The following is a 26192-nucleotide window of genomic DNA, read 5'->3' as shown; positions in this document are numbered from 1 at the left end:
TACTTTGTCCCTATCTAATTCTTGTGATCACCTCAAACAAGGATACACATGCATTTTCATCTTGTTTTACTATTTTTGGCAAGTACATGAACAATTTAAATGTTCTTTTTGTTCCTAATCTTTTCAACTTCACAAATAAATACATAAAAATGAGACATTTAATTTTAACATCAACAGACATTTATTCCCATGAAGGTTATGTTGACGATACATGCCCATTATTATACATGAACCAACGATGCCCAGCCGCATTATACCCTTGGACAAAGGACATGGACACGGTATGTCAGGAGAATATACACGCCACCTCGCCACCCCTACACAGTGGAATCAATGGGACGGAACTCGCCGATGCGTAGCTCTCGGTTGCCCGTGTCCACTGACCTGTCACGTCATTCTCACCACGGGATACTACATCAGATGAGTTCAATTCCTTGTTCCATGATTTATTGTTGGAGCACCGCCCGCCACACCACTATGGATTTACTCGTGATTTCATCATTCTAGTGATCATTAGACTATGTGCTAGCCATGTATTGTGTAGCATGCCCCCCTCCCCCATTGGTAATGGTTGCCACCCGTTGATGGCGCTTCCATCGACAAGCCGCATCATGCCCATACATTGCACATAACTGCTATGTCTCCGGTTTCCTCATGCTCATGTAGTAGGAGGTGGCTAGGGGTGTGCAAAACTAAAACCGGTGGAAACAGTTTCAAACCGGTTGGTGGAAGTAGTTTATTTTTCTTTCATAAATCAAATCTTCACTTCTACTTTAGTGATTTTTTTAACTAAACTAAAACTGGCCAAACTGTTGAATCGGTTTTACCCACCCCTATAGGTGGCAGCCATTCGTAAAAAGACCGAGCCATCAAGCCTGATTATTCAATTTGGAGATATACACGTGTGGTGTGCACTGCAGCTAGGTAATCCGACTATATTCAGATGAGCTAACTCAATTTAGAGCAGCCTAGCTAGCTAGCTGAATTACTCGTGTGCAAAAGAAAAGAAAAAAAAGAAAGGATGAACGATTGGTGGCTAATGTGGTTAGGGCATCTCCAGCGGCGCGACGCATTTTAGCGTCCGCGTGCGTCGGCCCTTTTGGTCGAAAACGACCGCGCGTCCGTTTGCGTCGGGGGTGGCTCCAGCGGCACGACGCATTTTTTTAGGACGAATCATTTTTTTAAACTGAAACATAATTTACAAAAACTGAAACATAACTTACATACTTGAAAACATAAAAAAAAAACCTAAAACGCCTATCGCTGCGCATCGTCGCCGTGCTGCTCCTCGTCGCTGTCGAGCAAGATGATCTCCGGTACGTCCCACGGCCAGCAGCCATCCAGGGGAGCGTACGCCGGGCGCGATCGCAGTGCTCGAGGTTGAGGAGGCTGCGGCTGAGGCGGCGGTGGAGGCGCCCAGGGCTGCGGCTGTGGCGGCGGATGAGGAGCCCAGCCATAAGGCTGTGGCGGCGGTGGGGGAGGCGCCCAGACATAAGGCTGTGGCGGCGGTGGGGGAGGCGCCCAAGGCTGTGGCGGCGGTGGAGGAGGCGCCGCCGAGTCCAGGAGCGCCTGTCGAAGGGCTTCATCGGCGGACAGGCCAGGCGGCATGACAGCGGTGGCGTAGCGGGGCAACGGCGGCTGCACCGGCGCGTCGTACTCGGAGACGAGGAGGCCGAGCTTGGCCATCTCGTCGTCCGTCATGTTGTCGGGGAACTCGAAGTTCCGGCCCTCCGCCATGGCCTGCTGCCATTCGTGGAAGACGAGGCCGACGTAGTCCTCGCTGTCGTCCCTCACCTCCTCGCTATGGTACGCGAGCGCCTCGATGTAGTCGTCGTCGTCGTCGTAGACGGCGTAGGCTTCGTCGTCGTCGTCCTCGTCCTCGCGGTCGTTGTGCTGCGGCTGCTCACGTCGCGTCGGCACCTGCTGACGACGCGTCGGCGCCTGCTGACGACGAGCCGGCGGTGCAGGGCCGAAGGGATAATCCCTGTCGCCCATGAAGCCAGCCCGTCGTCTGCTGTCCGTCTCCGTGGACAGGTACGTACGCCAACTCCCCGAGTCGATAGCGTACGCCGGATCGGCGCGGAGGTCCTCCGGCAGATATCGCCTCCTGCGCCGGATCTCCTTGGTCCGCTCAGGCTCGCGCGCAGGTACTGAAGGGATGGGCACCCGGCGGCAGCTGAGCCGCCAGCCGCCAGGCAGCTGCACGCCGGACCAGGCGTCGCACGGCACCCATTTGCCGTGCATGAGCCTCCCCACCGTGACGGGGAGCGCCACCTTCTTGCTGCCGCTGCCGGAGGCCTCGAAGTCGTTCTTCTTTCCCATGGCGCAGCGGCGGTTGTGGTGCGAGTGGAGCTGTGGGCGAAGGAGCAACGCGGCCGCTGGACTTTTAAGGGCGGCCGCGCACAGGATACGATGCCATTGAAGGCGGCGCAGAAGCCCAGCCGCCGCCCGCCAGTGCACGGCAGAACAGGAAGCTGCGGCATTCATGGCGGAGGCAGCGGCACAGACGCGGAGGCGCTGACCGCGGAAGCGATGGCCGCGGAAGTGATGCCCTCCATGCAGGCTCGCTGCCAGGCGGGCCCGGTGGAGACCGCAGCGGACACTTTGCGCGTCCGCGCAGCGCGTCGCCGAGACGCAACCTGGCGCACATTTGGGCCAGGTTTTGCGTCTCGCGGACGTCGGCCACTTTGCGTCGTGCCGCTGGAGAGGGTGACAGATGCATTTACGACCAAAGCGGACGCAAACGGTCGCTCAGGCGCCGCTGGAGATGCCCTTATGCGTTGAGGGATGGAGAAGAGTCGAAGACCAGTCGGTCATGTAGGCATGCTAGCTAGCTCGATTGCTTCAAAAACGCCAGCCCTTCTTTTTCCAACGGAACGAGTGATGCATTCGATTGATATGCTGCATATCACGGGCAGAAGAAACTATCGGTGATTAGTTATGTCAAGGTGGCGCCAAACCAAAATGTTAGGATCGCCAAAGTTTCGCTTATTTTGGAGTAATAAAATTGGGCTGACTGATTTGGCGCTGTTTCTGCCTGGAATTGTGGAGGCAGTTTAAATGGACTGCCAAATTTAGGTTGAGTGTCCTCCATATCTCGCCTGATGGGATCAGCCCGATTCAGATCGCATCTCGCCGCCGATTCATTTTTCTGTAAATTTTCTTCCTAGTAGGGATCAGCCCGATTCCTATCTCGCCGCCGCCGGCGCCACCCAGCTCAGCCTCGCTGCTCGCCGGCTACCCCCACGCAGCCTCCTTCTCACAGGCCGATTCCCCTACAGCCGCCGCACTCCCACGCCCGCCCCCGGTCGCACCCACGCCAAAACCCTAGCGCTCCACTACCGGCCGGCGTCGGCAACGAAGCAGGACGCCCTCGTCTGGCTTCTGCTCCTTCTCCGACCACCACGCGCGACATGGACCCCCTCGTCGGTGGTCCGGTCCGGTGCTCTCCTCCACGGCTCCGACCCATCCGCGCCGAGCTCACCCGGCCGTGCCCGCTGTAAGCTCCCGATGTGAACCCCTTTCCCTGTCCACGCCTAAAAACACAAGATTTCAGGCCGTGACGCTTAAAAGATGAGATTGTTAATGGACCACGGTCTTGCCGGCCACACAACTGTTTTGGATACATGTACCATCTATCACCATCAAGTCCAAACGATGTGAAACTGCCACATGTTCACAGATGCTAGTTTATTTTTCCACACACTAGGACAAATACCTAATCTACATGTGCTTGTCTGAAAATTTGACTGAACAAAAGCACGGGAAGGGTTTCTGATGCTTGTATATAAGTACGAGTTGATCGTATTGTTGAATTCATCTCTTGAAATTTTGACTCTTCACTGCCTTTTTGTGTGTTAATCCAGTGGACCTGAATGTTTTGATCGCAGGGGGATGTTCACCTGGAAATTCATGTACTGAATATCAACCAAGGATGGGCAGCGGCATGGCGGCTAGACCACGGTGGAGCTGATGCGGCCAGCCAACGAGCCATGGCTCTGGGACCCTGACGGTCGGTCGGATGCCGGTGTCCTTGGGGCCTCGATCATCTGCAAGTGCAAGGAGTTCAACCGGAAACAAGGTAAAATGCCCCTGCATACCGTTGGTGATATATACATGATTTTCCAGCAGTTCAATCGGAAACTAGGTGACAAGTTTTATTGCACTATCTATGTGGCTTGAGTGGAGTAGCTCTGGAGTCCATATCTTCTTTATATAAGAAATTACAGGCTTTCTAATATGTGTTCAGCTTCAGGTAATTTGGGGAATTTCCCCGCAAAAAAGGTAATTTGGGGAAATGGATAACATATGTTGTTCAAGAATGTTGTACTCTCATACACTTCTAGTGTGCACATTTGACAACAACATGTGAATTCAAAGAACCATGTCTCGTTGGATCTGTAACTAAAACTGAGTGGTCCTCAGGCGTGACACATCCACAAGAACTTTTATCGTTATCGATTCATATGGTTCAACTTAGTTACAACTCTATGTATTATTAGGGTGTTAGCTTTACATGAATTTTCATCTGCTTGGAGAATCTCCGTTATGTGTGTTTTGATAATTGTCAAAAAGAATTTGGCAAACATCTTCCCCTTTCATTAAACATAGTAACAAGTACAAGAGAGGTATATACAGTCTTTTATTACAAAGCTCGGAACGAGATACAAAAGTTCCTAGAACCCACAATTGTCTATGGTAAATTGCTTGACGTTGAAGTGTTCCCAAACAAATTGTAGTCTTCTAGCTATTTTTTAATGTGCTTTATTGCTAAATTTTGCTACATTTTTATGGTATTGTGTTGGTGGTGCAATTTATTATTATGCTGCCGAATTAATCACCTCCTTCACGAAACGCAGCTTGGGGTTGCCTCCATCCAGTGGCGACAGGGCACCCTCCTCCCCACGTTCTCCTCCTCCGCAGCAGGTTTTCACAATGCACCGGCTTCGTCCTCGACAGTAACAAGGCCATGAAAACGGTGAGACATCTACTATTCTCTCTATCCCTACAACAAACCGAGTTGCAGGAAGCCGACTGTTTGTAAAATGATACGATCTTGCGCAGCTTTTAGTGTTGTACGATTGGAACCTGTGAGCTTCTGTTTGTAGACCTTGTTTTAGTTAAAACGGGATATTGGATGCACAAACTAGAACACAACTATAATATGTAATATAATTAATGAAGATTTTCAAAAAACCTGAACAAATTCAAGTTATTCGAAGTAGAGGCTTATTCGGAAGCAAATATTTGTTACTCCATGGCCTATTTAAATGGACGTTCCTGAACATGGAGGATTTGTGAGCATTTCAATGCATAGTAGTAAAGGAGTATTGGAAAACTCGGGTATATTGTGCCCTCCTTTGATCTTTAGTCCAGGAAGGAACTATGCATTTTCAGGCATTGAGTTCACATTTTAATGCATAGTTTCTATATATATTATCTTGGTCTAAAATTGCAAAGAGATATTTTTGTTGTTCACTCAAAATAATTGATGAGTTTTTTTAACTATTTGTAGAAAGATGGGCTTGTTCTACTTGTTGCCCTCTTACATGTATTTAGATTTTAATGGTTTATCACATTTTCTTCTGTAGCTGATGCGCGCAATTTACTTTTATCTTGACTCCGCGTTGTTGTGTCGTATGGCAACAGTCGCAATTTATAGCCTTCTCGTCATCAACAAGTCTGGTCACTTATATAGTACAAAAGGTACCTTTGTGTAATCATCCTCCTCTTCTACATTACAAAAATGAAGTCTAAACAACCTGCGTATCTCTCAAGGACTATGGGTTGGCCTGGAGAATGGACACCAACGGCAGTCTACAATTTGCAAGCCACTGGCATTTGATGCATGCTATCTCGCATCGCTTGTCCCCTACCATTGGTTGTAACGGCATTGATATCCTAGGCCTGCAGCCTTCGACCTCTAGTACTTCTTCCAATCTCTCGAAGGTATTTACTTATGTCATGTTTCTTGTAACTTGCTTGACAATTAGTGTCTGCATGGGTAGTTTCAGTATTTCTTTTAGTTGGAGAGGATTCCATATTAGTGGACTCGTGAATTATAGAAAAAATCCTGTGCTCCCTAGCTATCCATTTACTCCTTATCAGTGTTAAGGTTATGTTTTGAACACCAATTATGATAGTTAATCTACAGTTATGGCAGTATTAATTACTAAAGCATCTTCTATGAATTGCTCGCGATTAACTTCGGTCTTACAGAGGTGCAGGAAGAGAAAGGTTTGATCTTTGGCGTCCATGGCCACAACATAGCAACCGACTGGAACACGTAGAGCAGAGCTGATGTGGTCAGCCGACAAGCCGTGGCCCTTGGACCCTCACCAACTCAGCCATCCTCGGGCCCTTCCTATGTTGCACGGTTATATTTTTTTTCCAGCTGTTCAATCGGAAACAAGGTGCCAAATTGGTATGTTTCTGTGGGTTAAGTCCAGTAACTATGGAGTCCATAACTTTATATAAGAAATTCAAGACTTCGTATGTCAGCTTCATGAAATTTGGGGAAATGGATTATAGCGTCGACGCCACACCACGCCCTCTCCTACTCAGGCCTCCCCGCAGCCTGAGCCGAGAGTCGGGAGGCATTCAAAGCACCCCTGCCCCGTAGTAGGTCTGCTTGTTTGTTTTTCTTCCTTTAGCGGGACTGGACACAACCATGTACATCTTTATTTCTGTTTTACAAACATACTCGTGGCCATGCTTATTTTTGTCCGATGTAGCTGCCCAACAAGCTGCGGCACTAGGACCCTCGCCGGCTCCCTTGGAGCCTACACCATCCGCAAGCGCACCCGACTGTTGTGGATGTCTCCGGCTCCGGCCGCATTACCCGTCTCCAAGTTGGCACCCATCACCAACTGTAGATTGTATGGGTAATCTGTTGGTGGGAGACACATAGATTGAGCAGGAACAGCTCATCAGCTGGTGCCGACCACAACCATGCTCTTGCCTCCGCACCATGTGCCCTCCTTGTCGCAACCCTGCGTGGTGCTCCTAGTTGATGATTTATTGCTGGGCTTACACTAGACAATGTTGTTCAAGCAACAAGTCCGTCTGAAGGTGATGGACTTACTTCTGCTTACTTCTGTTGCATGTTTGAAAATTGTCCCTTAAAACTGGTACTAATAGGCAGGGCATACTGTAGTAGGATACATGGTATCTTGTGTTAGTTTATTAGAGGTTTTCATAGACGTGGACAAGTTTGTGGTCTTGGTGTGAAACAACACTATGTGGATTTTTAAAGTATTACGTGTCATGTCTTTGGTGGGTTGACATTTTTAAACTATAATGTGCAGATTTTACTTCACAGTATTTTCTAGTGTAAGTCTGCTGCACTTTGAAGTGGGTTGTCTAAAAATTTGCAGCTGGAATATTTGATTCTTTTATTTATGGCATGTTAATTGGCCTCAAATGTTTTGTATGCACTATTCGTAGTAGATTTGTCAAAAGTTCATGTTCGTATTATTGTCTATTTATTTATTTATTTTGCTTAATTTGTTGCGGGCTTGCGGCCATCGGACTGGAGAAATACTCAGCTAGGTCTCTGGGCATAGCTATAGCAGTCCGTCCCGAACATCAGCGGTTTCAGCACTTCTCTCGATGACCACTCCAAATATCTTCTCACGGCGTCGCCGGTGATACAGGTGCATATCTCAGTTCACGAGTCTGTTGTACATCAGTTTGGAGACAATCAGACAACAATAATAACTTGCATGGGGATAATATTGTAACACTAGCAATTGAGCCCGCGATGTTTGGAAGTAGGCACCCAAAGTTTGTTGACCTATATGGTGACCAGCTTCCATCCAGGAAGTGTAGTTGATCATTATTGGAGCTCTAGTCCTACAAATAATCTGCCAATGTATGTCACTCAGTTCTAACTTAACTATCACTACATACCCATAGTATATAGAGTTCTAGTGTATTCATGTTACCTTTAGCTTAAAGTTTCTTCATGTGATATATGGCCCTCCACTTGCACATGATCTATATTCATGCATGCTGCCCAAGTGGTTTGAGTCATTTATGTCCTGAAATAGGAACTAGCTTTCTTTTGCCTTACCTTTTTTTTATGAAATTAATCATCAATTAGCGTGCCTTGAAACTCCTTGTTTCAGTAATATATGACAATGTTTATTTTGGCTTCCTTTTGAGAGTGCTCCCAGCCAACCATATTTTTGTAGTTGGTTACTTATCTTTGTAGTTGATTACCCAGATTATGCAATTATTTCTTTATGCAGATCTGGGATGTTTCTAAAACTTTCACTAGCTACAAAGTACCCTCTATGCCTGTTATGAGGAATATGAGTAGCACTATTAGGATTTATGTGATCGTCTGATGGAATCCCTTGAAACAAAAGCTCCATTCGTAGTAGAACACCCATCAGACTTTATCACAAATGTTGTCCCAAAGGTTCATGGTCGTGCTATGTTATAACTTTGTTCTTCACTTACTTTTCTCAGATGCATACAAGAACAAAACATAATATGTATGTGTGTAGTTCTATGCTTTTTTGTACCTGATGGTTCATTCTATTCAGTATGATTTTTTATTCTTTTCAATACCATGTTAGCCACCTGACAAGGCTGGTGCTTGGTGATTCGTGCATGGGTTTAACCACTATCCCTCCATTACTTACTTTGAAATGAACTTTGTTAAACTTGACTGCGATCCAGACCTATAGTTGTCTGTTAGAGTTGATTCGTTCTTATGCATTTACAAAAGTTTGGAATATGTCCTAATTCTTTTTATTCTCATGGAGTAGCGTAACCTTTGTGGTGTTGAAATCGCCCATAAATACAAAAAGTATGTGTACCAAGGTTCATAAATAGGAATGCCTTCTTTCTTCTTTCTATTTTCATATCAACATTCTAATTTTGTTATAATTAGGTACATTCCGTCACACCTATTGACCTATATATATTGACATCGTTGTAAAATACTGACCATGCTAAAAGTCCACACTTCTATCACTCGAAATCGAAATGAACTCGGGTAAACTTGATAATATCGTGTTCCTTAGAAACAAAATATTTCTAAACTAGACGGCGTTCTAGATTTGCAGTTAATAACAAATTAAACAACACTTGTAAGAATTTCCTAGATATGACTTTATTCTATAAATACCTTATACACCAAATACCCTTAGACAAGTTTTAGTCCATTCAAATGTTATGTAATGTAATAGTAGCCTATAAGTTTGAATTACAAATAGTGTTCTATATTGTATCATAATCCATGAGGCTAGTTTGACTCGGTGGTTGTTAATCGTTGTTTGTTGTTGTCTGCATTGCAGTCGTACTATCTTTATCTAATTACAAATAGTGTTCTATATTGTATCATAATCCACGTGAATGTGTTACTTGTTAAGATAGAATCATCTCGTTTATGCTTTATAGTGGCTTTGACTAGCTAGTTGCACACGACCTGTAATAAAAATGTAATTTTGTCTCTACTGATAGTTTCTTGTCCATCATGTTATATACTAGTAGCTCAAGTGACACAGGGCTTGATTGTAACGAGTACCCCATGAAGTGATAGTTTCATCTTGTTTTATCTTCCTTTTATTGGTCACAAAACCAACTAATGGAGAACCATTAATGCTGGTGTATTAGCGAGTGATAACCGGCTAGATGCATAGTTTATATTTTTGTATGGAAGCATGATGTGTGAAACTGTTGATGGGGTTAATCTTAAATTCCCAAGCTATATTTGCCACCGTATTTATGCATGGTTGATGATTAAGAGTTCCCTGAGGGGATCGATGTTATTCGAGTTGGTGATTTTCCGTGTTAGTTATGTTAAACTTTGTAGGCTCCTTATCTAAAACATCAATTATATTGTCCTGGTAGATGCATAAGAATTACCTAGGGATCGATGTTATTGGAGGTGGAGATAATTTTTCCCCTTATCCGCCAGGGGTGCGTGGGGTTGTCAAGGACAAGGGGACCTACCGCAAGAGGTAAATGGTTAGTTGCAGCAAGAATCGCGGTCTCGGCCTCGGCTACAAATCCTCGGTGAACCCCGGTAGACCTAGATCTGTTGTCGACGTCTTCCGATGACCACATCCCGAAGAAATTGCTATGAGTAACTAACAAAGGTTGGTAATGTAATCAATATTAAATCCACCATATTTTAAGTCCGTGTCGACATGCTGGTTTGATATACTCAACTAGCATGTGTGAAGTGTCTGATGATAGTAAAAACAAGAACTAGTCATTGATGTCCTCTGTTTATATTACTACTTACAAAATTAGTGGTTGTATTGTATAAGTATTTTCGGTATAGTGAACTAGTGATTGATGTATTTTACTTGACTAGTAATATCTTGTCTAGTTATGCTTCTCCTATAGTGTATCTCTTATATCGGTGTCACTTGATCTCTCCTTATGTATATAGAACATGGAAAACATAATATACTTTTATGCTAGGCCAAATAGCAAACAAGAAGCGTAAAATCCGAGGTCTGAATTATGTAGGTAATTTGTTGCTATTACACATGCAGATGCTTTTTTCACTTATTGTATGTATTTGAGTATGAATCGTATGTCTTAGCGACAAATACAAGATAGATTATATATCTTGTTTGAATTGTCCACCACCAATCCGAGTTACAAACTGAGTTGTTGTTTGCATTACTCTTCTACTGTGATCATGTACAAGTTGTTGGGATACTGTCTATTATCTAAAATATTCCCCATATGAAAACACTCTGGTGCAAAATAGGTTGTATTCCCTTGCTGTTCTGTAGTCCCCGTATGTCCATAAAATTGAATAATCATGTAGTTCTTCCTATCAAGGATTACGAGTCGAGGAGTCGAGCCGAGTCGTTGGGGTACCTACTCATAGACTAGTCGTGACTAGTCTAGACTAGTGCTCGACTAGTCGATATGTACCACAGCAGTAGCTAGTACAAAATACTATCGTATATAGTAACTAGATAGGAGATTTAGTAACTAAATCGACATTAGTTCAACACAAGTTACATAACATAATAATGCTAGAACCTAGAAGTTCATGGCATAGGCCTCAAATTATCTTGTCTAGATGATGAAACAATGTCTTTGAGCTTGACTTCATCCTCCACGTCTAAATATTGCTCCATAACTCTAAACTTCCTTGTATGAAGTTGTGGATTTCATTCTTAATTTCCACCAACGCCTAGTCGAATACCACGACTAGTCTAGACTAGTCCATAACTAGTCGCTTGACCGCTCGAATCTTCAAACTAGTCGTGCCAACAAGCGAGTCGACAAATAAGTTATGATTCATAGACTAGTCGCACGACTAGCCTAGACTAGTCGTTACTCATAATCCATGGTACCTATCATCTTTAAAAACGGATATGTGTTATCATGCTTTAGACAATCATGTTTTCAGATTTCCACTACTTTGTTGTCATGTGTTTCACCTTGTATCCTATGGAAATCTAAGGAATCACCATTTTCTCTTCTGAAATTATGCTCGAGCTATGTGCATTTTTTCACACTTATTTATCATAGGTATGTTTGGATGAGCGAAATGTTTCTTTCAAAAGTTTTGTTGTTTGCTCGATGAGTTTATTTTATAGTCGTCTCTAATTATAGTAGTATTGTTCCGCGTTTCCTCCTGTGTATGTGTTGTGCAACAGTGAATTGGTTTCCTTTGCACATTTGTAGTAGTGCTCTGCAAAGACCATGCTGAATTGTTTTGAATGTGGAACTGGCCTTGTAAAAGCGATAAGCTGGATTACTAGATGTGGCTTTGAGTAGGAGAAAAATGTCCAAATGAGTAGTGCTACGAATATATTGGATAGCTGCTTTGGTGTATTCTAGTTGAGAATTTTCCATTGATATCAAGCAGTAGTTTTGACAGACACACAGTGGATTTGTTGTTGTGTGTATACCACTTACAACTAGAATTTTCCGTTGAAAGAAACCTTTATTCTTGCCGATATATTTTTTGCGTAATCACTTGCCGGTGCTTATGGTGCTGGTAATATACATAACACCTCCTTGTCATTGATAATCGGGATTAACTATGGATAAAGCATGAATGTTTGCGTGTCATTTTAGGAAATTTTATCTGAATTATAGTGGAAGAATGTAGTGCATGTTTGGGTGTCATTCTCACGCTTCACTACAATTTGTATATTGGGCTAATAAGTTATCTCACTTCTCTTTTGGAATATGTAAATCAAGTTTGAATACAACATGCTTGTATTGCTCAGTATTTTTTTTACATGTAGCAGTACTTAATGCAATGGCAAGTTTTATTTTGTATTGCTGATTTGACTTTACTATGGACATGATTTATCTTGTGATTTGGATTTATCTTTGTTTCTTTAGTTTGGTTCAAGGGCTTACTTTCAATTTGGTTTTCCTATGAGGTGGAGTATTGACTCATCAGCTATTTTAAATATATATATGTGTGTAAATTTGATGTGCTTATATGAGTGTGACGTTGGTGAACTTGCAGGTGTAGCCGAATGCACAAAAATTGTGGAGCGCTGCAGAAGTACGAAAAGTTATGGTAGATGGAAGAAAAGAAATTTGAGTGTGACCGGCTTCATCGTACTAAAATTCCAACTCCTGGTAGGAGCTTTGTAAGCTTACAATTTTCATGGTTAGATTTGAATTGATGTCATGCGCTTTCGGCAGTCCTATCATAAGAAGACCAAGAAGGAGAAATTGTCATTCCGCTCATTTAGAGATGCATCTTCCAGGGGCTTCTCAGAGGCACGCCGTGTCGAATAACCGGCTTCGCTCGAGGAATAGGTGGTGGTATGCCCGGAGCCGGGAGGTGCTCCTGGTACTATTGGTATGCATGTCATCGTGAATGTAAGCACTTGGACACTGCATATCTTTGTTTGTGCAACTAATTGAATCTTTTCTTTGTTGTACAAGACCTTGACCTCATGACAACATTTGGTGACTCTGAGGTCATGTCGGCTCTTCAAGACGGTATGGGTTCCCTCAAGTAGTTCCCTTGTTATTGTTAATAATGTGATGTCCTGGATGTTGGGTGCCCTCTTTATAGTTCGAACTATCCCTGGTCATGAGCCCCGCTCCACCTGGAGCTGTTGTTGGCGTCTTGTGACGACCATGTCCTCAAGCAATTGCTATGAGTAATTGAAAAAGGTTGGTAATGGAATCCTTAAATTCACTATATTTTAACTTCATGTCAGTATGGCAGTTTGATAAACTCAACTAGTATGGGTGAAGTGTCTGATGATGGTAAATAAAGTGAACTAGTGATTGATGTCCTCTGTTTATATTGCTACTTGCAGAATCAATGGTTGTGTTCAAGTAATTTGTATATCGTGCTGATAAGTTTATCTCATTTATTTTTGAATATGTAAATCAAGTTTGAATGCAACATGCTAAATGTGTTGATAGTATAGCAGTCCTTCCTAAATGTGTTGTTTGTTTTAGAGAACATAAGAAGTTGTTAATATGATGTGCTTGGCTGGTTATTGATTGCCCTTTTGTAGTTATAACTTTTGACATGTGGCATAGTTATCTCAGTACTTGATGCATTGCCAAGTTCCATTTTTATGGCTGATTTGGCTTTATTTGTGGGCATGATTTAGCACGTCATTTGGCTTTATCTTGGTTGCTTTATTCTGGTTTTCTTACATTCAATTCGGTTTTATGTTGATTCAGTAGTTATGAAGATCGAATATTGATTCAAAGATGGCTATGTTAAATCTCTATGTATGTAAATTGCATGGTTTATATGATAGTGATGTTGGTGATCTTGTAGGTGTAGCCGAATCCACAAAAGATTGTGGAGCTCCACAGGAAGTACAAAAGGTTATGGTAGACGGAAGAAGAGAAATTTGAGCATGACCGCTTCGTCGGCATGTCGAGCCGCATTTTCAAATGCTACCCGCCCTTTCCCTATTTCTGCATTTCATTCTTCTATTCCTTCTGCTTGCTTTTCTAGTTAAGCTGCTCATAAACTAGATCCATAAAACTCACTTCTTTCTATAATTGGTCTCTAAGTCCAAGTAATGGATAAAGTCTAATCCTCTTCCCAGCTCCGCCACCTCCTTTCTACCGAGTATGCTCTACTTGAAAGAACATATTTCTCAATAAATAAGTGCATTACTATATTCACAGCTACAAACTAAGCCTAATTTTAAATATGTCATATGTATCACTTTGATGTTGTGGGATCACTGGCTTCTTGCTCAACGGATTTCGCTTCTGCACTTGACTTGAGAAGGGCGAAGCCTTCATGACCGGTACCGGTATCTGTTCAAGAAGTCAGTACTTATGCGGCACTGAACAAAGGGTGAGATCGATGAAATGCAATACATGTTTGAATATTTCCTATCTTCTTCCAGCCATCAAACTTGTTCAAGTCGTTTTCTTGAGATATGTGGAATAGTGATATCATACTTGAATCCACATTCCCAGTATTTGAGGAAGAAGTAGAATCTTAGTCAAGTAGAATTTCTAAGTTGGAAATTTTATATCGACTAAATCAAGAAACTCGATTTCACTATGATATGACCACTGAACCCTTTGATGCAACATTTCTTGTTTCCAGAAGATCTCGGATGGTTTCTGAAGCTTCCATAATAAGGTCACCAATTTCCAAAATGAATCGTAAACTATAGCCACATTTTCCCTTGACTGTTCTTGCATAAAACACTCATACACACAGACATGGAGAGGAACGGGAGAGCCCACAACACAGAGCGCTCTAGACTCAACCCGTGTCATGAACCCTAGCTACATTGACCCCTTTTCCGTTCTCCAAATCAAGCACTACGCATACACAAAATCAGAGGATTTGGAGGAAAAAAATCACACAAGAGAGGGAGGGCAAGCTCACCGCAACAAACTGGTCGATGGATGGGCCGCCGGACCTTCAAGACACGCAGGCGATCTTGAGGAGGATGAGCAGACTGCGGACGAACTTAGGGACGAATCTAGCTCGAGTTCTGGGGAGCAGGACTAGGCAAGCTCGGTCGGGCGACACGGGCGAGGGAGCGGCGGCGGCCGTAGCGTCCAAGTCGCACGCTTTGCACGAAAAGGGGATCCATTTCCTCTTGATCTCCCCTCCTTAGTTCTGGTTGGTCGGCGAGGTCGAATGAAGTTCGCCGGCGAGGGACACGCGGAGCAGGCGGCGCGGGCGAGGGCCTGGTGGCCGGCGTGGTGGCCTGAGCTGCGCGGTGCGGTTGCGGACGACGGCGCGGGAGGCGCCAGAGATGGGGAAGGAGGCGAGGACCGCGAGTTATGTCAGGAAATGGTGGAGGGCATTTCTGAAAATATACCGTTGCGACATTTTCCGCAGTACTGCTGAGGTGCCGACTTGTGCCGACTTGTGCCGACTTTTGCACGTACACAGTACAGTACATCTTGAAGCGTCGCCTCTCCTATATAAACGCCACAAGAGCACACACAAAACGTAGCAAACCTGAAGCACATAGCAGTAGCAAGCCATGGCCAACGCAATGTTGCTCCCTGTGATCCTTTCCTTCCTCGTCTTGCCCTTCTCCGCCATGGCCCTAACCCAAGACTTCTGCGTTGCCGACCTGCCCCGTGGCGACACGCCGGCGGGATACCCATGCAAGGAACACGTCAGTGCCGATGACTTCTACTACAGCGGCCTTGCCGCCCCCGGCAACACCAACAACATCTTCAGGACCGCTATCACGCCGGCCTCCGTCAGTCAGTTCCCCGGGGTCAACGGCCTAGGCATCTCAGCCGCCAGGGTCGATATAGCCGTGGGAGGCGTCGCGCCGCTGCACACCCACCCGGCCGCCACCGAGCTCATCTTCGTCACGCAGGGCACCATCGTCGCCGCATTCATCAGCTCCGATTCCAACACCGTCTACAGCAAGACGCTCTACAAGGGCGACATCATGGTCTTCCCCCAGGGCCTGCTCCACTACCAGTACAACATTGGCGTCACGCCCGCCGTCTTGCTCGTCGCCTTCAGCGGACCCAACCCCGGTCTGCAGATCACCCTCTTGGCGCTCTTCGCCAACAACATTCCCTCCGACGTCCTCCCGAAGCTGACCTTCTTGGACGCCGTGCAGATCATGAAGTATAAGTCCATGCTCAATGGCACCGCATAATTATTACCATGTTTTCATAAAGGTTACTAAATATCTACCTGGTGCGCGTGGAATTATTAATAAATTGATTCTGTGGTCCTAAAGGAGAACTCAGGCATTACAAATTAAGATTACTGCTAAATCGTCACTCATGTGGAAATAAAAAACTTCCATGTAACTTGATCCAACATGTTGCTAGCCTACATCACCTACTGCTCATGATGGTCAACTCACAACAACATTTAGTGTGATCATGGTGAGAGAGACAGAGGATTGGAAAACTTCTTTCGTACTTTCTAGCTTGGCTTCGATTCCCGCCCCCTCAAAAGGGGTTGTTCGACGATGTTGCGGCTCCGTAAAATGGTTGTAAGGAACAGGTGCACAACATGATGTATCCCGAATACATCATTTTCTTCAGTAATAGAACTCTTTCGAGCTTTTTCTGTAACTGGGGTGGCAGAGTGAAAGAGGTAGAGGGCCAGGGTGAACTGAAGAAAGGCATGAGCCCACCTTCACGGCACAAACGATTACCGCCAACGACCCACATAGGTTCAGCGTGAGGAGGTGCTGCTGAGACCCATCATCTAGAAATTGTTTAAGAAATTTCAAGTTAAACAACTGATGCCTCGATAGGTATAATGGATAATCACCATATTGTAGTGTTGTCAGTAATAGATGAGTTTAATTTTTTATGTGGTAATTCTTGATCAGCGGATATACCATATATATTAATGTTTCACATTACAAGGGAGATGATCATTTTAGGAATATTGCAAGATAGATGATGTAGTTTGCACTTATCAATTGTATAATTAAAATGATACTCCCTCTGATCCGTAATAAGTGTCAATGCTTTAGTTCAAGTTCAAATTTGGACTAAAGCGACAACACTTATTATGGACCAGAGGGAGTAATAAAAGAAGCCACCAAGTTATTCCACATAGGCTAAATTGTCCAGAATTAATCCCGGTAGGTCTAGATTGTAGCGATGTAAATGGATCAAATTGTCTAAGTCTGTTTTACAAACTTACACCAATACTGTAATACAACCTTCTTTAGGTGTATAAAAAATGCCACTATATTTTATGGTCAAATTTAGAAAAGAAAGTTAAAGGAAAAAAGCAATTTTGTTTTCTTACGAACTATACTACATCCTTAGATATCAAACTTCTGAATAAATAATCTTTAGAAAATATTCTTACATGGATAAAGAAAAGAATTCTATATATGTGCAGCATTCCTATAATTTTTTTGTAGCTAATTTTGAAAAAAAAAAGTATATATGGAAAATCATATCATATAGAGAAAGTATACTATTATTATGTGTCAAATTTGAAATAAGAAAATATAGCAAAATATTTTGTACAAAATCCTTATACAATTCATAAATAATAAAGTTCTCATATTCTCATCTACTCCTTTCGTCCCATAATATAAGACTAAAACAGCTTGCCAAAACATCTTATATCGTGGGACAGAGAGAGTAGAAAATAATTGCAACTCCATCTGTTCCAAATTAATTGACTCAACTTTGTCTAGATACATGCAATCATAAATATGAATAAAAATACCAGAGTTACAACATTCCTCGGAAATACCAACAATCATGTGTTGTTTGTGCATACGGAAAAAAAATAAACATGAAATATATTTTTTTAACTGGACATGAAATAGATGTATCAATATGTTTGGCGTTATAAGACAAGAGGAGAATAGAGACTAGGGAAAACATTCATGAATGGGTTGTCACTTGTGTGGAGTTTAGGTTACACGCACGAGAACCGCAATGACAATTTGCTGTGAGTGGGAGCCTATATATCTGAAGAATCAAACTACAGAATGTTGTGATAGCAATTGTGAATTTTGCAAGTATGACATCTCAATTATGTAGTAAGATGTTTAGTTGCGCAAAACAAGACAATTTAATGCAGACATCATTGAGACAATTAGAAGAAAACTTACTTAACGGAGTGATGCAGCACAAATGCTTTATCAATTTACCCATTGATTAATACATATAGATGGGAAAGCAATGGAGGAAGTTAGAGTTAGATGAGCACACATGGAAGCATTTGAATACATGACAATACTAACCAAACAATGTAATTGGCAGATGCTGCTAATGATAAGGGTGATGGAGGAAGAGGCCACAAGGTTCACACATGAGGCATTAATATTTAGATTTAATTTTTTGTTACGAATTCAAAAAAAAAATGAATCATCAAAATGAGGCATTTCTTTGTGTCTAAGTAAAGGCGTATATAGAGAAAATATAATGCAGTCAAACTTTCTAACCTTTACTTTTAATGCGTTAATTACTTATATTGGTAAAGTAAAAATAGTATCATTTTATTTATAACCGATTTATTTCCATATTACTATTGAGAATATTCATATGAAAATAATGGCCAATATTGTACTGGAGAACCCTGTCAAAATCTAAAACGACAGGTACATCAATATGTTTGAACTCAAAACAGCTAGTTCTGTTATCAGATTTGAGCATGAATATCATTTAGGATCTAAACATATCATCTTTTGTTTCCAATGTTGACTTATGTCCCCCCGTCATCAATGATACCAGCCAGGCGGCGCTAATCAATATCCTCAACTGATAAGCCGAGATATCATCAAGATGGAAGATACCGATGCCTGATGGTTCATACGGAAAATATCTTGAGCCAAGGCGCCTTGCGACATCAGAAATGTTAGAAAACGATCTTAATATACGTGTTGTATAGGAGATCCTACGTAACTTGTACCTTTGTAACTCTGTTGGTCATCTATATATATATATGAGATATGTTGCGGAGGCTATGCGTGACACAAACCCTAAATCAAACTTGGTATCGGATCCTTCTCCCATCCCGCCTCAATGCGTGACACCCACCCTAGCTGCCGCTCAACCCTAGCCCGCCGCCGCCATGTACGGCCCCGCGCATGACTCATCGGCCCACGGTGCCTCCTCTTCCGCTCTCTAGCTGTCCACGGCGATCGGCACCATAACCTCCACCGCGACGGCCACGGTCGTTGCCCCAATACCCACCACCGCCATACACCTCGACCATAGAAATTTCATGTCGAGGTAGTCGTGCATAGATGCGCCAGACACCTGGCGCCCCAATGGCGAGCACCCCAGCAGCAGGCGTAGGGCTCCTACCCGCAATAGCAGGGATCGGGTGCCCAAGACAAGCACCGAACTGGCCCCAACGAGTACCGTGGAAATGGTGGTCGAGGCGGCAACGGCCGCAATGGCGTTGGTGGCGGAAATGGTTGAAACCGCCGTTGGCGCCCCCAATGCCAGATCTCCAAGATCTGGAGGCATGAAGCAGATCAATGTCATAGCCGCTATGACCCCCGCTCCGGCAACTCGACATCTTCGTCCTCCATCGACAACCAGTCCTAGTACTTTTATGCTGGCGCTACGGATCATCTCACAAGTGAGCTCGAACGTCTCCAGGTGCACAAGCGCTATGGGGGGAAGGATCAAGTTCAAGTAGCAAATGGTTCAGGCTATATATCTATTTCTCATATTGGGCATTCAACGTTAGTATGTTCTTCTATTCACTGTTCCGCACATTCGCAAGCTTCTACTCTTTGTTTATCGACTCGTCTTAGATAATGACATGTTTATTGAGTTTCAACATCATTTTTTCCTTGTGAAGGACAAGGCCACATGAAAAATTATTCTACACGGTAGAAGTCAAGGGGATTTCTATCCGCTGTCGTTTAGCCGCGCCACATCTCCATCCTCGCGCCATGCTTCGTCGACCATGACTGTTCAATGGCATCAACGCATTGGTAACCCTACCAATAACCAATAATGTAGTGTAGTCTATTGTTAGGCAAACCAATCTTTTATGTTCTTCAGACAATTCATCTTCGGTTTGTGATGCATGTCAACGTGCTAATAGTCATACGTTAGCATATAGTGCTTGTTCTCGTGTTTCTACTATTGTGCCTCTTGAATTAGTTCATTAAGATGTTTGGGGCCCCGCTCGTGCTTCTTCTGGCGGTTATAACTACTATGTTAGTTTCATCAATGACTACCGGAAATTCAATTCGGCTCCTGGGTGCATATGCTCCCTCTACTAAAAAATTATATTTCGAAATATTGAAAAATTTGGACAAAAAATTCTACATGTACATCTTCAAAATATACGTGCGTTCGCCAAGTTTCACGAAAAACCAATATTTTGTGTGGTCTATATAAAAAAGAGAAAGTTTATCTTGTGAAAAGCGTTATTTTTAGCACTGAATTTTGTCTTTTTTATACACTTCACATGATAAGTCGATTTTTTATGAAACGACTTTGTGAGCACGTAGCACGTGAAGATGTACGTGCGAACTTTTAGTTTCAATTTTTTTTTAGAATTTAAAATGTATGTAAGATGCATTTCGAAATATAGAGAACATATGGACCCATGTTCCATAACACCGCTCCCACATAACTACTCACTTTTTTTGTTGGGGAAGTGTTCTTTGCCTTTCAGGCTCATGTAGAGCATCTTTTGAACACTAAGATTAACGTTGTTCAGCCTCACTAGGGTGTTGAATATCGAGTGGAAATGGCATGTCACCTTTTCAGTTTTCGATAAAATAAAATGATTGAAGTTTCAAAAAGAAATGCTTTGAGATGCTCATGTGTTATGTCACCTGGTTTTAGTGAAAAATGAAAAACATGAATTTCGATATATTATGCAAAATGGCGTCATGTTTCCGTAAAACGGAATTTCTGGTTGAGTACGACCTCCGATGAAAAACTTTTTTATATAAAAATGTATCTACATGAAATTTCCTATCCGAATTAGCAATCAAGAAAATGAGGTAAAAGAGGTGTAATCCTTAGCAATCAAGAAAATCATTTGGTAGAAGAGGTGTAGTCTGTAGCAATCAAGAAAATAAGGCAACATTTACTCATAAGAGGTCAAACACATGACACATATACCATAGATCCTAGCTTTACATAAAAGCCTATATAAGTGGGTTATAGGGCTTTAGAGAATAGATAGTTTACCTTCAGCTCCTCATGGGTTTGACACTCAAATACTTATCGAATTGTACTATGGTGATCCCCTGCACTTGGGGGTTATCAAGGCGTTAGGTGAAACTCTTATGCTGGAACTCAGAACTCGATAAGTCCTCCGCAGCCCGAGCTGAGTTACACCAGGTTTCCAAATTCGTGTTCAGGTACACGAGTTTGAAGTAGCTTCCCCGCGTTTGCTCAGGAAATTAACTAATTCCCGATCGTTCGAATGCATGAGGCAGGTTTACCAAAATCCCTATGATAAAAATATTCATTTACAACATAATAATATTTCCTCTTAATAATCAAAGAAGAATTCGAAGAAAGAAGAAGTCGAAGGTTTTGAGACTCAACTCGAGTCTGCGACTCGAGTAGGGTCTCGAGGGCTACTGACATGGGTATGCCATATCGGGTCATAAGCATTGTCATCCCTGGTACAAAGCCCAGTAAGGAATAAAAGAAAGCCCACGAAGAAATCGAGAAGAATCCGAAGATATCACGTAAGGAAGGTTAAGCCCATATCGGGTGAACGAACTTATATTGAAACTCGACCTCGAGGTGGACTCTCGGACCTAGCCCGCCATATAAGGGCTGAGAGGTTCCACCGTGAGGGGACATACTGAGTCATACGAGACACCTTGTAACCCTAGTTTTAGATTATACAATCTCGGCGATTCGCCTTCGATAATAATATTTTTCGGCTAACTAGTTTGGCTTACCCTGTTTGTTGATTCGCCAGTGTCCTCCTTCCTAGAAAGCCAAATCCATCATCATGGGCATTGATAAGGTTAACCCTTTGTCAGGACCTAACTCTGTTAAATGGCTAGGTGCCATGAAATCTAAGATAGTATCCATAATGAAGGTTGGATCTTGGTAGACCTTCCAAAGGAAGGAATCCTTTTGAGAGTAAATGGATCTATATATAAATATACATGGATGCAATGTCCTTTAAATAAGCACGACATGTCGAAAGGTTTTCTACGGCAAAGTGCAAAGAGTTGACTATGCTAAGATTATAACTTCCGTAGCGATGCTTAAGGTTTATGCAGATTATTCTAGTAATCCCTATATATTTCTTTCATGAAATATGGTAGTTGGATGGAAAAAATACATTCCTTAACAGAAGTGTGTATTAAGGGTGTATACAAGATACAACCGAGAATTTTGTAATCCATATATTGCTAGATAGGTATGTAAAGTTCAATGGATGAAGTAAGCATCAGTGAGTTGAAATATCCATATGAAAAAGTCAAAAAAAATTATTTCATCGGAAATAGTGAAGATGCTTGCATTTGCAAGAAATTAAGTGGGAGCACTGAGACACATTTCTAATACTTTATGTGGATGACATATCCTTGATTGGAAATGATATATCTTTACTTGATGCGATTAAAAGTTTCACTGAAAATATTTTTCATTGAAAGGACCTGGACTAAAAAAAATATTAAGAATCAATATCTATGAATATAGATTGAGGCGTTGATGCATGTAAAATGCATACATGAACATTGTACTTTATTGCACTAAAATCCTTATTATATTGCAAATTTATTATATTTATTGGGACTAACCTATTAATAGTTACAAAATTTAACAACTTTTTGTTTAAACTTTGTTGTGTACTAAATAGGAAAATATGGAAGGAAACCGGTCATTATGGTGAAATCTGGAGTTTCCTCAAATCTGTCCCAGCAGTACTATTTTCAAAGATGGTCCTAGGATCCCCGAAGATAGCGTGAAATGAAAAAGTGCATAATAACAAATTTGTGGGGAATTTCCATATCTTAAATTTGACATAAAGAACTCCCCAATTGGAGTTTGTATGATCCTGTAGTCGCGATATTACGGAAGGGTACAAGGACAGTTTCTAAAACCCGAAAATTGGTGACGTGATTGACACAAACTCTTGTCATATTTGATGTATTCGGCCAAGCCACGATTTGATAGACTTATAAAGTACATAGGGGAGTCCTAGCAAGGTTCTAGAGGTGCCCAAGAGCTTTTGGATCAAAGGTGCATCAATCTCATGGTCAAGATTGCATCTCCACCTCTATATATGTTGGAGATATGCCCAAGAGACAATAATAAAGTGTTTATTATATATCTTTGTGTTTATGATAAATATTTGCATACCATGCTATAATTGTATTAACCGAAACATTGATACATATGTTTTATGTAAACAACAAGGAGTCCCTAGTAAGCCTCTTGTATAACTAGCTTGTTGACTAATAGATGATCATGGTTTCGTGATCATGAAGATTGGATGTTATTAATAACAAGGTTATGTCATTGGATGAATGATATAATGGACACACACCCATTTAAACGTAGCATAAGATCACGTCATTAAGTTCAATTTGCTATTAGCTTCCGATACATAGTTACCTAGTTTTTTGACCATGAGATCATGTAAATCACTTATACCGGAAGGGTACTTTGATTACATCAAACGCCACTGCGTAAATGGGTGGTTATAAATATGGGATTAAGTATTCGGAAAGTATGAGTTGAGGCATATGGATCAAGAGTGGGATTTGTCCATCCCGATGACGGATAGATATACTCTAGGCCCTCTCGGTGGAATGTCATTTGATTAGCTTACAAGCATGTGAATAGTTCACAAGAGATGATATACCACGTTACGAGTAAAGAGTACTTGTTGGTGCCGAGGTTGAACAAGGTATGGAGATACCGATGATCAAACCTCGGACAAGTAAAATATCGCGTGACAAAGGGAATCGGTATCGTATGTAAATGGTTCAATTGATCACTAAGTTATCGTTGAATATGTGGGAGCCATTATGGATCTCCAGATCCCTCTATTAGTTATTGGTCGGAGACGAGTCTCGACCATGTCTACATAGTTCACGAACCGTAGGGTGACACACTTAAGGTTTGATGCCATTTTAAGTAGATATGGAATATGGAATGGAGTTCGAATATTTGTTCGGAGTCTCGGATGTGATCCAGGACATCACGAGGAGGTTCGGAATGGTCCGGAGAATAAAATTCATATATAGTAAGTCACTTTCCAAGTTTGGAAATGATCCGGTGCATTTATGGAAGGCGCTAGAATGTTCTAGAACTTTTCGGAAGAAATCACCATGGAAGGTGGAGTCCCGGTTGGACTCCACCAACCCTAACCAGCCAACCAAGTGGGGGGTGGAGTCGATGATGGACTCCACCTCCTTGGCCGGCCAAGCAAGGGGGGAAGGGGAGAGTCCCTGTCCCCCTAGGTTTCGTCCATATGGCAGTTTTTGAATTGGGGTCTTATTCAGATCTTTGGGCAAACCTTTAGGGATTCCACCTATATAATGAGGAGGAGAGGGAGGGGCAGCCCTACACCTAGCCGCACCACCTAGGCCCCCCAAGGCCGGCGCCCAAGAGAGCCCCCTCTCCCCAAACCCTAGCCTCTCCTCTCCTCCATCTTCTCCCACGGTGCTTTGGCGAAGCCCTGCCGGAGATCTCCACCACCACCGACACCACGCCGTCGTGCTGTCGGGATTCCGAGGAGGATCTACTACTTCCGCTGCCCGCTGGAATAGGGAGAAGGACGTCGTCATCAACACCGAACGTGTGATCGAGTACGGAGGTGCTGCCCGACTGTGGCACCGTCAAGATCTTCTACGAGCTTTTGAAAGCGGAAAGTGATCGACTACAGCAACAACGAGATCTAATCTCGTAGGCTTTGGAAATCTTCGAGGGTTAGTCTCATTATCTTCTCGTTGCTACCATCTACTAGATTGGATCTTGGCTTGTTATTCGTTCTTGCGGTAGGAAAATTTTTGCTTTCTATGCTCTGAATCCCATCAGTGGTATCAAAGTCGTGTCTATGCATAGATTGGTTGGACGAGTAGAACACAATGGTTTGTGGGCGTTGATGCTTTTTTGTTTTTATTTAGGGTACTTTGCATCTTGCGGGATGGTGGGATGAAGCGTCCTGAGCTAACTTTACATGACCGCGTTCATGAGACTTGCTCCACGCTCGACATGCAACTTGTATTGCATAAGTGGCTTTACGGGTGTCTGTCTCTCTCACCATAGTTAAGATTCAATTTACTCTTTCTATTGACAACACTAGTATCACCGTTGTGGTTCATGTTCGTAGGTAGATTGGATCTCACTCGAAAACCCTAAACCACGTAAAATATGCAAACCAAATTAGAGGCGTCTAACTTGTTTTTGCAGGGTTTGGTGATGTGATATGGCCATGATGTGATGATGAATATGTATGAGATGATCATTATTGTATTGTGGCAACTGGCAGGAGCCTTATGGTTGTCTTTATATTTCATGTTGAGGTATTATTTCAAAGTAGTTGTAATAGTTGCTACATGGGAGAACAACCATGAAGACGGCGCCATTGACCTTGACGCTACACCGACGATGATGGAGATGATGCCCGTTGATGATGGAGATCATGTCCGTGCTTTGGAGATGAAGATCAAAGGCGCAAAGACAAAAGGGCCATATCATATCACATATGAATTGCATGTGATGTTAATACTTTTATGCATCTTGTATTGCTTAGATCGCGACGGTAGCATTATAAGATGATCCCTCACATTAATATCAAGATAATAAAGTGTTCTCCCCTCGTATGCACCGTTGCTACAGTTCATCGTTTCGAAGCATCTCGTGATGATCGGATGTGATAGATTCTACGTTCACATACAACGGGTGTAAGCCATGTTGCACACGCGGAAATACTTGGGTTTGATTGACGAGCCTAGCATGTACAGACATGGCCTCGGAACACAGGAAACCGAAAGGTTAAACACGAGTCATATGGATGATATGATCAACATGTTGATGTTCACCATTGAAGCTACATAATCTCACGTGATGATGTTTTGGTGTAGTGGATATGGATCGTGTGCCACTTAACAACTATGAGGGATGTTGTATTAAGTAGGAGTTCATTAGTAATTAGATTAAAACATGAACTAATTATCATGAAAATAGTTCGAATAGTATTTTGAATTAAATTTGTAGAATTGGCATCCGTTATCTACCATGCGCTAGTCTTGTAATTGAGATAGAAATACTGTTAAATCTGACAAGTAACTTTACGGACTGGTACCGTATTGTTAAAGAAT

At 42.7% G+C, this 26192-nt stretch overlaps 1 protein-coding gene and 1 long non-coding RNA gene across 2 annotated transcripts; both read left to right on the top strand.

Annotated features, from left to right (window-relative positions):
• The first annotated feature begins 2860 nt into the window (after window positions 1–2860).
• Window positions 2861–4939, top strand: LOC139836011 (uncharacterized). The gene is made up of 3 exons (XR_011751640.1): window positions 2861–3499; window positions 3891–4081; window positions 4860–4939. It is a non-coding gene; the product is annotated as an uncharacterized lncRNA (long non-coding RNA).
• Window positions 4940–15418: 10479 nt separating this feature from the next.
• On the top strand, window positions 15419–16252 carry LOC127342810 (germin-like protein 8-14). Its single transcript, XM_051368822.2, has one exon. The coding sequence runs from the start codon at window positions 15447–15449 to the stop codon at window positions 16083–16085; it is 639 nt and encodes a 212-aa protein (XP_051224782.1). The 5' UTR covers window positions 15419–15446; the 3' UTR covers window positions 16086–16252.
• Window positions 16253–26192: the final 9940 nt, after the last annotated feature.

This window comes from Lolium perenne, chromosome 1 (genome assembly GCF_019359855.2).
Source record: "Lolium perenne isolate Kyuss_39 chromosome 1, Kyuss_2.0, whole genome shotgun sequence".
Classification (NCBI taxonomy): Eukaryota; Viridiplantae; Streptophyta; class Magnoliopsida; order Poales; family Poaceae; genus Lolium; species Lolium perenne.
The sequence above is the reverse complement of the archived record's forward strand: the minus strand, read 5'-3'. Positions and strand labels throughout refer to the sequence as shown.